Source organism: Plutella xylostella, chromosome 14 (genome assembly GCF_932276165.1).
Source record: "Plutella xylostella chromosome 14, ilPluXylo3.1, whole genome shotgun sequence".
Lineage (NCBI taxonomy): Eukaryota > Metazoa > Arthropoda > Insecta > Lepidoptera > Plutellidae > Plutella > Plutella xylostella.
Genome location: NC_063994.1, coordinates 8,256,308 through 8,271,989, shown reverse-complemented (window position 1 = coordinate 8,271,989; position 15,682 = coordinate 8,256,308). Strand labels below are relative to the sequence as shown.

Below are 15,682 nucleotides of genomic sequence, written 5' to 3'. Positions count from 1 at the left end.
TTTTTTAAGTTCTATTTTGTCTAAGGCATTTGGTAAATAATATGCCGCGGGTTGCTTAAAATTGCATTTTACACCCTTTACCATAAACACGAGTGCATGGTTAGCAAATCGGTCAGGTTTATTGTTAGCAAAACCTTGCATTTCATCTGTTTGTGCATTATAAGTAATATTCGCTGTCAGAGACACTTCATCAAAGATGAGACTGCATAGACGATCAGGGGCGTCTCTTTCTGCCATAGTTTTTTTAATTTTTTCAAAAATTATGGGATTGACCCCAGTGGTCAATTTAATTTGGCCTAGCAGCCGCTTCATGGCCTTTATTGAAGTTAAAGAAAAATTGCTACACAAATGCTTGTATGCCTTCGGACTCTTTTTGTAAAGAGACAGTATTTTCTCATCAATGGTGAATCGTCTACCTTTCGGTTTCTTCTTTGACTGCAGCTGCATGCGGAGGAATAGTTGAGCAGGTCTTTGCAATTTTTTTATAACTCTTTGGAAAGAGACATCTTCGGAAAACTTTTGTGCCGTTTCTAAACGTTGCTTAAATGAAGCTCCTTTTTTACGCAATCGATATATTTCGGACTGCAGGCGTCTTATTTCGAGTCGATTTGTTTTTGCTGGCTCAGGGTACAGGGGCTTTCGTTTTTGAGCACCTGAAAAATGATAAATTACATTTTACATAGATAGCACAAAAAACATGATTCGTGAAACCTGATACAACTCAAATCTTTGCAACTTTTTAGGAGAGCACTAATAAGTTGTTAAACCATCTAGCCAGCTATCTAATGAGTTCAGAAATAAATGTTGTTATAAAAGACAAAGATGTACGGTCAGCTAAGGTACAAAAGTGTACAGCTAATTATGCAGCTGACTCTACCTTTATTCTGCGCTAGTGTTGTATAAAGGTGGGTCTACGCTAGACGAACCGAGCACGAGCGGAGCCATTCAGGTTTCGTCATTCACGGTGTAAAGTGTGGACGTACAACGAACCTACAACGATCACTGTCCTCGAACGCGAAGCAAAACCCTTTGTGTTCGTCAAAAAACCGACAACAGGCGGAACGCAGCCGAGCACGAACGAAATGTTCGCAGCGCGCTCGTTCGAGGCTTGTAGGTCGGTCCACACTATACAAATTGTGTTCGGCTCGTGCTCCGCTCGTGCTCGGTTCGTCTAGCGTAGACCCAGCTTTATGTTTAGATAACTTCATGTACAGTGAAACCTGGATAAGTAAGATTCCAATGGACCAACATTTTTGTCCCACTTAGATAGAGGCATTCCACTAAGACGGTACTCGTATCTCAGATATCCAGGTTTTAATAATAATATAAATTGCATTTACAGAGGGCCTAATACTAGATGCGATTACACAAACAGGAATATTACATGTAGTCCCAGTTATAGAGGTTATGAATGTATGTATCTCAGTTACAGAGGTAAAGATATTTAAAGTTTGATTTCAATCATTTACAAGAGTTAATTAATACAAAGTTATTATCTCAGCTATAGATGTAAATACACTAGCTTTCTCAATTATAGAGGTAACATTACCATTCAAATATATCATAAGAATCCCATTTAAAGAGGTTTGCTTTGTCTCACTAACAGAGGTAATCAAGTGCTAAAGTGCCGGGACCTCAGCACGAGACCCAGATATGGAGGTTTCCCACTTATCTAGGTCCCATTTATCCAGGTTTCACTGTATATGTAATTTTATTATAACATATTACACCCTCGATGGGACAACATTCTACGCATATGTCCGTAGTTCGTATATAATTATGGAAGCTATGGATGGGTAGATAAATTGATGCAGACAGAAAAATAATTATACCTTTTAATATCTTTCGATTTGAGTTCACGCTGTAATTGTGCTCCCTTGTTATAGCAGATGCAATAACACCGGCGTAGGTTTCATCTGAAAAATATGTAAAATAATATTCGAATTAATATCTACATATACCTACTAATATATAAAAGATTTGGATTTTTGTATTGAATAAACACAAAAACTAATATAAAGACTGATTTAAAAAATTCTATCACATGTGATTAAACAATGTGTTGTTTCTCGAACCCGACAATCTTTAAGGGTGTGATTTTATCGAGAAAACACCCCATATGTGGGGTCAAATCTCAATATTCTACAAATGGCGGCCATTTTAAAGTTTTTGATCCTTAGTTTTCATAAAAATTCATATCACGAGATTCAAACGGCTTACGGACATGAAATAAAATGCTTTTATCCGCAAAAAGTCAATCGAATAAAAATATGAAAAACTGCTAAAAAGTTACATAAAATAAGTTACAAAAACCTAATCTAGTTTTTTTGACACAAAAAAACAGCAAATTTACATTTACTTGAATAACTTTGAAAATCGTCCCCTTTGATGGTATTTTTATGTATTAATTTAAAAGTATTTGAAATAAGCTAAACAATGATACCAAAACCGTATCTGTACGTCGAGGCAGTCGAAAATTTAAAGAATATTCGCCATTCTAGAATATTGAGATTTGAACCCACATATGGGGGGTTTTCTCGATGAAATTACATGTTGAATCCCCCCTTAAAATTTGTCGGGTTCGAAAAACAACATGTTGTAGACACCTACATACATTATCAGCGAGTATCATGTATGTCGACAACCCGGACGAAGACGGGCAGACCAGCTTCTCCGTAAGTTTCACAATTTAAGCTTTTATAGTCAGCATCTATCTCAATATATAAGAATAAAGTGACTCATTGGGCATTAACACAAAGCCATAACTGCTAAACATACGCATTTTTTCGAAAATTGGAAGTGATGTAGCTTTGGTACTTATTGTAGAGGTGCACTAAGAAAGGAATCCCACGGGAATGGGAATTAACGGGAAAATCCTTAGGTATAAAAAATTTAAACTATAAAAAAAACTTTAAGAATTCATACCTTTTGTAACAGGAATAGAAGAGCAGGGTTGATTCCCAGTGGCGACAGTGCTAGGGATATTCGGCAGAATCAGATGGTCCTGAAATAACAAATGATTTTATCCACTTTAAATACTTACCTATTAAAGAATAACAAAGAATTGACATCAAAAATATACAAAAGAAATATTAACACAAAGAAATGAAATACAATTGATACAACTGAAATTAGACAAATATACGGATGGATTAGATTTTTATTTTTTATTTTTAGATAATTGTATTTTAAACGACGACCGAATGGCGTAGTGGTTAGTGACCCTGACTACTGAGCCGATGGTCCCGGGTTCGATTCCCGGCTGGGGCAGATATTTGTTTAAACACAAATATTTGTTCTCGGGTCTTGGATGTGCCCGTAAAATGGCAATAGGCCCGCCCCCTATTACATTGGGACTAACATAACACTCTGGCGAAAAGTGGGTGCAGCAATGCACCTCTGCCTACCCCGCAAGGGAGTACATTAGTACAAGGCGTGAGTGCGTGTTTTCTTTTGTTTGTTTTTTTTTTGTATTTTAAAATTAATACCTGTAGTAGGAAGAGAAGAGCAGGGTTGATTCTCAGTGGCGAGTGTGCTGGTGCTAGGGATATTCTGCAGAGTATGAGACGATCCTGAAATAACAAATTGTAGCGAGACAGCCCATACGTAGTACTCGAGGCAACCTCCCTAAACGCTACCACTAATGTCAGTGTCATCGTAGTAAGTAATTTCATGTAACTATAACAGAGGACGCTAGTTGTACTTGAAATCAAGAAAAAGTCATTTTATCTTAACGCTGATTGGCTGCGCCGATTCACGCCCAGAAATGTCAATGTCATCGTAGTAATTATTTTCAAGTAACTACAACAGAGGTCGCTAGTTGTATCTCAAATCACGAAAAGTCCTTTTATCTCAACGAGTTTTTTTTTTTTGCCTTCTTGCATTTTTAAGCGGTATCACGAACATGTATTAATTTTCTGTGCGAACTTTATTTTTGTAATTAACATTAAACAAGTGTTTTGTGAACATTTTCATAACATTCTGTGCTTTAATAACTGTTTATCGGTGTGTAACGAGAATAAACACTTACGATTAATCGGGAATTATCATTTTAACCCGAATCACGACTAAATATGGCGCCCCAACGTAGTGAAAAATTATATTTTTTTCCGGCATAAGTGTTAATTTCATGTGTTACATACGTAAACTTTGTTATTTCCGGCTTATCTTATAGAATACTGAAGTGCTGGCTTTGTGGACTTTACGAAAATCTTAGATTTTACGTCAGTGCACCCGCCGTCGACGCTTGTATATTATAACCTATCAAGATGCCGCGCACCAGAAGAAGCCCTCAGCCGCCGAACGAAGAACTAACAGAAGCTACGTTTTCCTCGGACGAGGTAACGGCCATGATGGCCGCTATGCAAAAATCGCAAACCGAAGCGTTCGAGCGATTAATCGACAGAGTTATGGACCGCCAATTCCCGCCTTCTTCATCGACGCCTACGCCGCACAACTTTTCCGCAGCCATGAGTGCTGGCGCGGGAACGTTCGCCGGTTGTACTGCACGATTTGACGGTGAGGGACCAGTGGAGGTATTCGTCGATCAAATAACAGCATAAGAAGAGTGTACCAATATCTCTGATGAAAACAGCATAAGAGGCATGTACTTACTTCTGACCGGCTCAGCAGCTACTTGGTGGCGAAGTATCAAGTCCGAAGTTAAATCATGGGATGATACCCTCACCTTACTTCGTTCAGCCTACGGAGAACACAAGCCACAATATAGAATTTATCGACAGTTATTCAGTTCTGATCAAGGAGAACACGAACGGACTGATCTGTTTGTCGCCAAGGCGCGATCGCTGCTTGCTCTTCTGCCAGAGAATGAACTGACTGAAAAGGTACAACTCGATATGATATATGGACTACTACACAGACGAATCCGAAAACGAATAAAAAGAGACGCTGTCTGTTCGTTCCGAGATCTCCTGACTGCAGCCCGAGAAGTAGAAGAAGCAGCTCGCGAAGAAGACCAGCTCACGCGCCCGTCGGCGCCCGCGCCCGCCGCCCGGCGCGCTCACGAGGCTCCGCGTCGCTACGAGGCTCTTCATCCCGCCGCTGATCCGTCTGTTGGCGAGGCTCGCTGGCCTAGTGCACGGCCGCGCCCCCCCGCGCAGCCGCTCGCGCCATTCCCGGGCCCTGTCCGCGCCGCCGCCCCGCTCTCCGGCTTCGCGCGCCATGCTCCCGCCGGCGACGCGCCGAGTGGAGGCTCCGCTGGACGCGCCCCTACATGTAACGTCGCCGCCGCGCCGGCCTTGGCCGCTGGCGCAGGCGCGACGTATTTACGTGTTACGAGTGACAAAGGTAAACTATTTTGTGTTTATTGCAAAAGCAGGGACCATATGAGAGACCAATGTAGTGAACTTCAACAGAAAAGTACATTATTCTATTCTGTCAATACTTGCAGTGATAGTAAAGGCTGTGTTATCAGTGAAAGTGAGTCTTGCGATGAAAGCCCAATAGGTTCGAGTGTCTATGATGGTTATTTGTCCGATTCTGTTAACTATAACTGTAGTAACTATAACTGTGATAGAAATATGTCTAATCTTTTTGTTAAGGGGGAGATGTCATCCACTTTCGGAAATCAAGAAAAAAAAACTTCATTTTCGAACTTAAATAATAATGTCGACGAAAATTGTGTTAAGAGGACGACGTCGCCTACTTCTAATAATAGAGAAGTATATAATTCATTTTCAAACAATACTGATAATGTTAAAGAAAATTTTGTTAGGAGGCCCCTATTAAATATTGAATAGTAGCTTTAGTAGATTCTGCAGCTAAAGGCTGTATTGCGGGACACTCACTACATACTCTCCTTCGGTCAAAAGGATATCCCCTGCGTCGTGTGTCGCGTAGTGTTAAACTCGCTGATGGTGAAACCAAGGTTATGGACTTGCTCACTACTAACTTAGAGGTCACACTCGTAAATAGGAAATTTTCAGTGGAATTCCTTATTTTTCCCGACGCCTCCGACAACGAGTCCTTACTGGGAATAGATTTTCTTGAAAAAGCAAATCACGTGTTCGACTTCGGTTGTTCTATGTGGTATTTTTCTGACGATAAATGTAGAAAATTTCAACTGTCATTTGAACCTGTCACTCGTCGGCCTACCTACGCTTCATTGGATCTTCTGAGAGAAGATGAAGGTTGTGGTCTTAGTGATGATAAGCGTTCATTACTTTCACAGCTGTTAACAACCTACGAGGATGTGTTTGCTGAAAATGGTGCACCAACGGATTTCGCAGAGCACGCAATCAACACAGGCGACCATGCACCCATAGCTGTCCCACCGTACCGTCTTACTCCTGCTCGTCGTCAAACCATGCAAGAGGAGATTGACAAGATGTTAGCTGGAGATATAATAGAGGACTGTGAGTCAGCATGGGCAGCACCAGCGCTACTAGTACCAAAACGGAACGGCGGTTTACGTTTTTGCGTCGATTTTCGAAATTTAAACGTAGTCACGGAATCGGATACGTACCCGATGCCCCTTATCGACGAACTTTTGCAATCTACAAAGCGTAATTGCGTCATGAGTACGCTAGATATGCGCTCTGGTTATTGGCAAGTGTCAGTCAAGGAGGCTGATCGTGACAAAACAGCTTTCGTTTCACCGTTCGGTACCTTCAGATTTAAACGCATACCAATTGGCTTAAAAAATGCGCCGGCTACATTCATGCGTCTCTTCGATAGATTTCGCTCAGGATCAACTCTCAAGGATGCCACGGTACTGGCTTACTTGGACGATTTGCTGGTAATTTCGGAGACTTTTGAGCAACACGTAGAAGACCTCCGTGCCATTTTTGGACGTCTGAGACTTTTCAATCTTCGAGCCAAATGTGTTTTTGCTAGAGAAGAGATAAAATACCTTGGTCATGTCATCACACAAGACGGTATTTCCCCAGACATGGACAAAGTTCAAGCCATCGTCGACATTAAGCCGCCTACCTCGTTGAAACATCTTCGGTCCTTTTTGCAAATATGTTCTTGGTTTCGCAAATTTATTCAAGGTTTCTCGCAAGTAGCAGAACCTCTCACCAGACTCACGAAGAAAAATCAACCGTGGACCTGGGGACCAGAACAAACTCAAGCGTTTGATAATCTCAAAACGTACTTGATCTCCTCGCCCATTCTTATACAGGCAGATTATTCAAAGCCCTTTGTATTAAGAACGGACGCTAGCAACTACGCCCTAGGAGCTGTCTTGTTGCAAGGAGAAAACAAAAATGAAGAAAGACCTATCGTATATGCCAGTCGTCTCCTTACACCCGCTGAAAAGAACTACACAACTACAGAGCGAGAAGCTCTAGTTGTAATCTGGGCTGTGGAACGTTTTCGTGGCTATATTGACAGTCATCCGGTAGTTGTCATTAGTGATCACCAACCGTTAAAGTGGTTGCTAACACTTAAGTCGCCGTCAGGACGCCTAGTGCGTTGGGCTCTCAAACTTCAAGCTTATGACCTTCAGTTTGAATATACCCCTGGCCGTGCGAATGTTGTTGCAGACACTCTCAGTCGCCCAAACTGTACGGATGACACTAAAGACTCCTGCGGTGTTTGCTCGGTTATTGTAGATCTTCCTTCAAGGAATGTCGCAGATCTTCGCCAACGACAGTTAGACGACCCGGAAGTAAAAAAGATTATTACCAAATTAGAAGAGGGAGATGAAATAAATATTCGTCGTTGGTCTAAACGTGGTTACGTTTTAGAGCGTGGTATTCTGTACCGTTACCACCCTGACGCCGATTGCGAAGAACCTCAATTAGTAGCATCAACTAATATGAGAACGGAGATTTTACGTGAGTGCCACGATTCTCCTCTCGCCGGCCATCCAGGTGTGGATCGAACTTGCCAAAGGATAGCTCAAAAGTATTACTTTCCTGGGATACGCCGCACAGTAATTGATTACGTGAAATCATGTCCTTCGTGCCAGCGGTATAAATATTCCAATGACAAACCTCAAGGTTTGCTGCAGACTCCAGTCTTAAACCAAAGAAATGAAGTCCTAGCCATAGATTTATTTGGCCCACTACCGGAGGGTAGTCAAGGCGAAAAGTGGATCTTATTGATTGAAGATACTGCCACTCGGTGGACGGAGATCTTCCCATTAATAGATGCTACAGCCGAAAATTGTGCAAATGTACTTGTAGAACAATATTTTCTGCGGTATGGTTAGCCTCGCCGCGTGATTTCGGATAATGGAGTTCAGTTCGTATCGAACGTCATGCAACAATGTTTGTCAATATTAAAAGTTGATCAGAACTTAATACCATTATATCACCCAGAAGCAAACCCGGCAGAACGCAAAAATCGAGACTTAAAGGTCCTTTTGTCTCAACTTGTAGGGAACGATCACTCATCTTGGCCAAGCTATCTTGCCACGATCAGATTTGCTCTTAACTCATCTGTTTGTGCAACAGGCGTTACTCCAGCATTCCTAACATTTGCTAGAGAGTTACGTTCGCCATTAGATGTTATTAATGATCCGAAGTCGATTCTAGACAAAGAGAACTTTACTCCTCAAATTACTCCATATTTAAAAGTTTATTGAATCTTTAACCACGATACGTGAAAAAGTTGAAGGTGAACAAGATAAAAGGAAGGAGTACGCAGATCAATCGCGCCGAACTCCTGAAGAATTTCGAGTAGGTGATAAAGTAATTTTAAAGTCCCATGTACTTAGTAATGCGGCTAAAGGTGTAAGCTCAAAGTTTGTCCCTAAAAGAGATGGACCGTACATCATTTCAAAGAAAATGAGTCCTACCACTTATCTGGTATCTTACGTTGATGATCCAACTCACAATTTAGGAAAATACCACATAAAACAGCTGACTCGCTTTCATAACCGAGATAATACACCTCAAGCACCTATTATCCCTAAAAGGAATCGCGGTCGTCCTCCAAAAGCTCGTACATAACCCAACCCACAACTGTACAATGAAATGAAATACAATTGATACAACTGAATTTAGACAGATGTTCGGATGTTTTTTATAGATAATTGTCTTTTAAAATTAATACCTACCTGTAGTAGGAAAAGATGGGCAGGGTTCATTCTCAGTGGCGAGTGTGCTGGTGCTAGGGATATTCTGCAGAGTATGAGACGATCCTGAAATAACAAATGAAATTATCCACTTTAAGTATATTATTGAATAACAAATAATTTAGTTCAAAAATATACAAGAGTGATATTAATACCTACAATGAAGTGAAATAGAATTGATACAACTTAATTTAGACAGATGTTTGGATGTTTTTTTTATAGATAATTGTCTTTTAAAATTAATACCTACCTGTAGTAGGAAAAGATGGGCAGGGTTGATTCTCAGTGGCGAGTGTGCTGGTGCTAGGGATATTCTGCAGAGTATGAGATGATCCTGAAATAACAATTTTAAGAAAATCATTTGTCAAAAGTTAACAGACAGACAAACCTTTTCCTTAATTTCGTTTTAAATGCTCATTGCCAGCTATAACATTACTTGACATTGGCAGTAATAAAATCTTTAAAAGAAGCAAAATTTCGAAACAAAAATATTTTAACTTGGTAAATTACTCGTATCATAAAATATCCTATATTATTATAAAAAGCATATCAAACAATGCCTACTATTATACTCAATTTTTATTGTGGTTTACATGTAGCAAGTTTTTAGGTTAATATTAAATGTAATCTCATATTTATAAACTCACCGTGCAAATGCAGAGTTGGTACAGCCAAAGCATTCAAGCGTTTGTAGCGGTTTCTGTGATCATCGATGAAGTGAATGTCACAAACCATCTTCTTCTTATAATATCGATAATCTGATGATGTTTCCAGTTTCCCTCCAACAAGATTTACCCAAGCTTTGAAACGTTCAGGAAATTTGTCTGGGTTTGGAAAGTGATGCATAACAACTCCTGAAATTTTTTAATTACCAAATTAATAAAAACAACATAAGGTGGAATGCAGTTTCCGATCTCCTATGTATTTGTAAACAGTAAAATATCTTGTTAGATCATCTGATGTCAACTACCAAAAGCATGAGTAGATAGATACTAAATCAACAGTGCTATCCAGCCCCAGTATTCACTAACTCTGTGCCAATACCCACCTGAACCTTGCTTTGACATTCTATTCTATTCTATTCTATTCTCTGTGGGGGTGTAAGTACCTGCACCTGGCTCTCTCGAGTGGAACCTTTGTGCATATATATCCCCAAGGTCTAAACTGCCTTCCTAAGCTTGGACCATTTCCCACCACGCTGGTCCACTGCGGGTTGGTGGGTTCACATATCTAGATGTGCTAAATCTAGATATGCAGGTTTCCTCACGATGTTTTCCTTCACCGTAAGAGCGATGGTATACATACGTACTTCAGTTAAAAGAACTCATTGGTACATGTCAGCGCCGGGATTCGAACCCGCATCTCTGGCGTGAGAAGCGGGCGCTTACCCGACTGAGCTACCACCGCTTTGACATTCATTTCATTCCACCCAGCCAACATTATTAATGCCCAGAAAGTTACAATAGAGGGGATGATATTCCCAATGGTAGGTTTGATGCTTGGTGGCAAATGCTAAGAGAGGGTTGGGGCGACCCATACTGCGATTCAAAGATTGCGTCAAGCGGGATATGGCTGCTTTTGGCATCGATTAACAAAGTTGGGAGAAACTCGCTGAGGGTAGGGATGAATGGCGAAAGCACGTGTTCGACGGCCGTAAAATTCACGATGACGCCTGGTTTTCTGATCTCGCCCACAAGCGGAAAAAACGTCACAGTCGTGCACCTACCACTGGCTGCACTCTCACTTGTAGATCCTGCGGGAGGCCTTGCCGCTCCCGTATCGGCTTATATAGTCACGAAAAATCGTGTTCCAGACACTAACTAAATCGTCTGTCATAGACGTACAAGGCCATGATGATGATGACCGGTTGTATACTTGCATCCAAAAGAACAAAGATGAGGCATCGTTATGAGGCTGGTAGCAGCCGAAATCACGACACAGATTTAATAAGCGTCCTTTTCGCAACAAACACAACATAAACAGCGTCCCTTTTCGCACCAAATAACGTAAACTGTAGCGTCTTTTCTCGCAAAAACTACCACTGACTGCTATAAGCCGAATCGTCAATGCGACACAAGAAACTGAATTCCGGAACAGCACTTTTAACACCGAGCGAGGAGCAAGCTCAACTCAGCGTCACGTATGATAAAAGCACTTAATCCAAGAAATACACACCGAATAGCAATCATAAATGCGTACACGCAAGACAACAAGACACGACAGGCAGCCATATTGTATTTTGATCAACGTAAAAATTTAAAAGACTTGTGTTGCCATGCTCTAATAAAATGAATTCCCTAATTTTGTTGCATACAAATGAATTAACGGCTGTCATCCATAAAATTATAGTAACAGCCACTTATTAAACTAAAAATAAAAGTAATTAGTTAATTTATACGCTTTAAATAAATTTATATGCGTTATTAAAATTCACATTACTGGTTATTTATTCCCATTATTAAAGCAGTTCTTTAGATCTGCAACACCATAACATATCTATTGTGATATTAGTGTAAATCACTAGACATGAAGTGTTTCTAAGTTACAAATATAAGATGGCACCTCTATCTTTGCGATCTTGGTGGCTATAGGGAACTGTCCCCCTTGTGGTGCTGAGACTGGCTGAGACCCATAAGCGACCATGAGGGTATCGTTCAAGGATCGCTTATTTTTCGTCAGTCAACCAGTAGAATGCGAGCTCGCGAACGCCTGGTTGACAGAAGAAAAAAAGGCGATCCCTTAACGTTACTATTTATGTGCGAAGACCCTTACCCCCTTATTCATAGAAAAGTTACAAGACGTTTTAACTAATAAACTGTTTTGTCCCTCTCTGTCAAAGAACAAATTGTTCTTTGTCGGAGAGGGACAAAACAGTTTATTAGTTAAAACGTTCTGTAACTTCTCTATGAATAAGGGGGTTAGTATGCACGTCCACGGAATAATACATTACCTTACTAATTGTCTATTTTTTTCAGATTACACATGCGATGCGATGTCGTTTAAAATAGTAAAAACGTTTGAAGATGGGAAATACAAACTATGTGTCGTCCCCAACAAATGGGAGAGTAAAGGAGTTCTGAAATATCCTGTGAAAAATATAAGCTTTATCGCGATGGGAATTCTAGACCAAGCCACGAATGGCCTACAATGCAATGTCAAGTGAAAAGATCCGCCATTTTTACATATAAACAGGCAAACGAAATTATTGATGAGAAGTGACACTGACAATGGCGAAAATAATACCAATAGTAATGTTCATGTGGCTTATAAGAAAAATACAGCAGACAGTTACAATGAATTAGCAGAGCATTTAGTAAGTAACTTTAGAAAACTTACATTCATATTATTATAATTCACGCGCTCTAGATTATATTACTTACTTCTACTTAACCTTAAGAGGAGAGTATAGCACTTGCTCGTCCATACAAAAAGAGAAAACGTTTTACTACCTCTAAATATTATCCAATCTCCATATTTTTTTTTGTATGTTATTGACAGAAGGAATAACTAAGTTTATAGCTTTTCTTTTTTTTAATTTTGTATAGATTAAAATTTATAGGCACCTCAAGTAACGTAATTTTTGTGTGTTAAATCAAGCCGTTTGTTGAACAACAATGTATTATCGTTTTAAAAAGCGAAACCTATAAACCTAGAATATATTATGTTGAAGCGATTGACATCAAAATCAAAGAGATTGGTTGATATTTAGTTAGTGTAAATCGTTTTCTCCGGAAACCATAATTTCATCAAGAAATATTGTCAGTCGCTAGCTGCAGTGCATCTCTATCGCACCCGTTCCCGGGGCATGAGAGCACAAGCGATAGCAAATGTTTTCCTAAATACCTATTTCGCTAGAATCGCGAAGGTATACTCTCTTCGAAAATGTTTAAATTGATACTTTTATACAGGATTTTGCAAAAAGGGTATACTAGGCCGACACTACATGTGCAGCATGGCATATCTTAGCCTGAAAATAAAATCAGAAATTCAAAATTCACGAAAAAAAAAAAAAAAACCATAGAAACTATGTTGGTCACGTGACTTTTTAGTATGGAGACTGACTTTTTTTGGGCGAATTTTGAAATCTGATTTCATTTTATGGCTTAGATATACCATGCTGCACATATAGGTTTCGGCATAGTATACCCTTTTTGCATCACCCTGTACTTAACACATTCTATTTTTATTGCAGATATTAAATAGACAACATGAAGAAAGGACTAATACTACAATAAACAATGACTTTGTTGAGAATGAGTGTACCACTCCAACAATAAACGACACTGTGCCAGTTGTAAACGTGTCAGACATGCAGCAGCAGCAGCAGCGATCTGATGACAATATTACCCAAATTCTGCAAGCCAATCAAACATTGCTTCTCAATGTGCTACAAGTCTGTACCTCATCTCTAGAAAATCAAGCTGTACTAGCAGAAAAAGTGGACGCCTTATCGGATAATCTAAATAAAAGTACACAAACTGATCGCCCTGTCTTTGCAAATTGATGACGTATTTACCAGAGTACAAAAAACGGTGCGTGAGTCAGCTGCATCTGCTGTCATTCCATTAGGTATGTCTGATCCAGATGAAAGAAGGTCGTTCGAGATGAAACCAATTGATTCAATAGTTGATCTGGAAAATCTTGAGTCAATGTTGTCTGATGACAATATAAAAAAAGGCTAAGCAAACTCTATTCTATTCTGTGCACTAAGGCAATTGGAAATGGCGGCACTTGTGCGTACAAATTATTAGATGCCCTTTTCAATAGAGAATTTATATGCAAATGCTCCTGGTCAGGTGGCAGCCGTGGTAAAGAAATCAAAGTGGCTTTGAAAGGCTAACAAAATGTGCTTAATATTTTTTTTGCTATGGTGCACTCTTGGGACCCACAATTTTCAGTCGAAGACAATGAACGGTTCTTTAAAATAGTGTTAAAAAATGCCCTTAAGAGAAAAGAAACCAAAAACATTCGATCTTCTAGTAAAAGAAAAACAAATCAGAAGAAACAATCTCAAGTCATACAAACAGAAGGCGAAAATCAAAAGCACGGGGATGAAACTTCTGTGACAGAAAAGAATACAATTTCTGAAAAAGTTGAAGGTGAAAATAGAGCAAAGATAAACACAAAGAAACGGAAACAAACAACTACAGAGAGTTTTTCTGAATCTGCTGAAGAAAACGAAGAACAAACGAATACAAATGTTATAAAGCAGAATATAATCAAAAGACAGAGGGGTAATAATGAGGGTGAAATAGAGGAAACAACAAAGAAACAGAAGATTTATGAAAGATCTAACGCAGACAATTCTAATAAGATGGAAGAACAAAAAAAATTAACACATAGAAGAAAATATTAGAAAACAAAAGAAAATACAAAGACAAAACAGTAAGGAAGAAACAGGAAAAAGAGAAAAAAAAACAGGAAAATGGTCGTAGAACAAACGTAGAAAGCTCTGATGACACGGACCACGAAGATGAACCAAAATATGAGCACATAATAAAACACAATAAAGTAATAAACGTACAAATAGGAAATATTAAGGAAAAAATCGGCGAAACAGCAAAGAATCGAAACAATGACAAAAAAACAAATGGAGAAACTTCTTCTTTTGACACTGACGTAGAAAATAATGAATACATTATAAAACACAAAAATACACAAAGAAAAAATAAGAAAAAAACGAGTGGTGAAAGAGCAAAACATCGGGAAAATAATAAAAGGTCAAACGCAGAAACTTCTTATAACACTAGTCACTGGATTCGTTCAGAGGGAGACCTGACACGGGTTTTTGGTTCAGCCCTGGTGTCTTGAATATGTCGGTCTATGATCTGTATGCCTATTGTTGCTATTTATGCGACTTAAATGTATTATTGTTAACTAGCGAGATCACCTGTTTTACTATTGCCTATATGTATCTGTATTTGTATGTTTGTGTTGCTACTGTTAAAATGTTACTCTTTTTGTGTCTTTGTGGCTGTTTCTCGGTGGTAATTGCGGAAAGACGGGCTGACTTGCATTATAGTTATATAATATGTACTATGTTTGACCACCTATACAATATAATTTCATACTTATTACACAATATAAAATGCCGATAGATAAATATTTTTCAGTTGGACTTTTCAATGCGGGATCACTAGGTACCAAACATGATGAATTTATTGTAGCAATGCAGCGACACAAAGTGGACGTAATGGCTATTAATGAAACTTGGTTACGTGCTCAAGAGGAAGGCAAGGCCCCCGTGATACCCGGGTATCGTCTGCGACACCTGCCCCGACCTCGTCTCGAAACGAGGTTATCCGTCAGAGGACTAAGGTTACCGGCATAGCTGTCAAAATATGCAAGCTGAAGGGGCAGTGGGCTGTTCATATCTGCCTAAGAACCGATAACCGTTGGGGTAGACGTGTTCTCGAGTGGACCAACGGACAGGCAAACGCAGCGTGGGATGCCCTCCTGCCCGCTGGACTGACGACATTAGGCGGGTGGCGGGTAGTGGTTGGATGAGGAACGCCGAGGACCGAGTATTGAAGCGCTCCTTGGAAGAGGCCTATGTCCAGCAGTGGATGATTATTGACTGATGATGACCAGGAATTAAATGGTTGGCCTGATTTTTGAAACGTCATCCACTTCTTA

The 15,682-nt window shown here is 39.7% G+C and overlaps 1 protein-coding gene and 1 long non-coding RNA gene across 2 annotated transcripts; one reads left to right on the top strand and one right to left on the bottom strand.

The window, feature by feature from the left end:
* Nucleotides 1–401: 401 nt before the first annotated feature.
* Nucleotides 402–3,227, bottom strand: LOC105391686. Its single transcript, XR_007267026.1, has 3 exons — nt 2,926–3,227; nt 1,833–1,916; nt 402–653 (listed from the first exon to the last, which is right to left on the bottom strand). It is a non-coding gene; the product is annotated as an uncharacterized LOC105391686 (long non-coding RNA).
* A 2,110-nt stretch (nt 3,228–5,337) lies between these two features.
* LOC105391683 lies at nt 5,338–13,886 on the top strand. Its single transcript, XM_048625567.1, has 3 exons — nt 5,338–6,460; nt 13,239–13,515; nt 13,843–13,886. The coding sequence occupies exons 1-3, from the start codon at nt 5,891–5,893 to the stop codon at nt 13,884–13,886; spliced, it is 891 nt and encodes a 296-aa protein (XP_048481524.1). The 5' UTR covers nt 5,338–5,890.
* Nucleotides 13,887–15,682: the final 1,796 nt, after the last annotated feature.

Bases quoted from the DNA above. Each gene is read 5' to 3' on its own strand.
- LOC105391683 (XM_048625567.1), top strand. From the start codon at position 5,891: ATGGACTTGCTCACTACTAACTTAGAGGTCACACTCGTAAATAGGAAA. The intron at 6,461-13,238 runs GTAGTCACGGAA...TTTTTATTGCAG, and splicing joins TCGATTTTCGAAATTTAAAC to ATATTAAATAGACAACATGA. The intron at 13,516-13,842 runs GTACACAAACTG...GCTCCTGGTCAG, and splicing joins ATCGGATAATCTAAATAAAA to GTGGCAGCCGTGGTAAAGAA.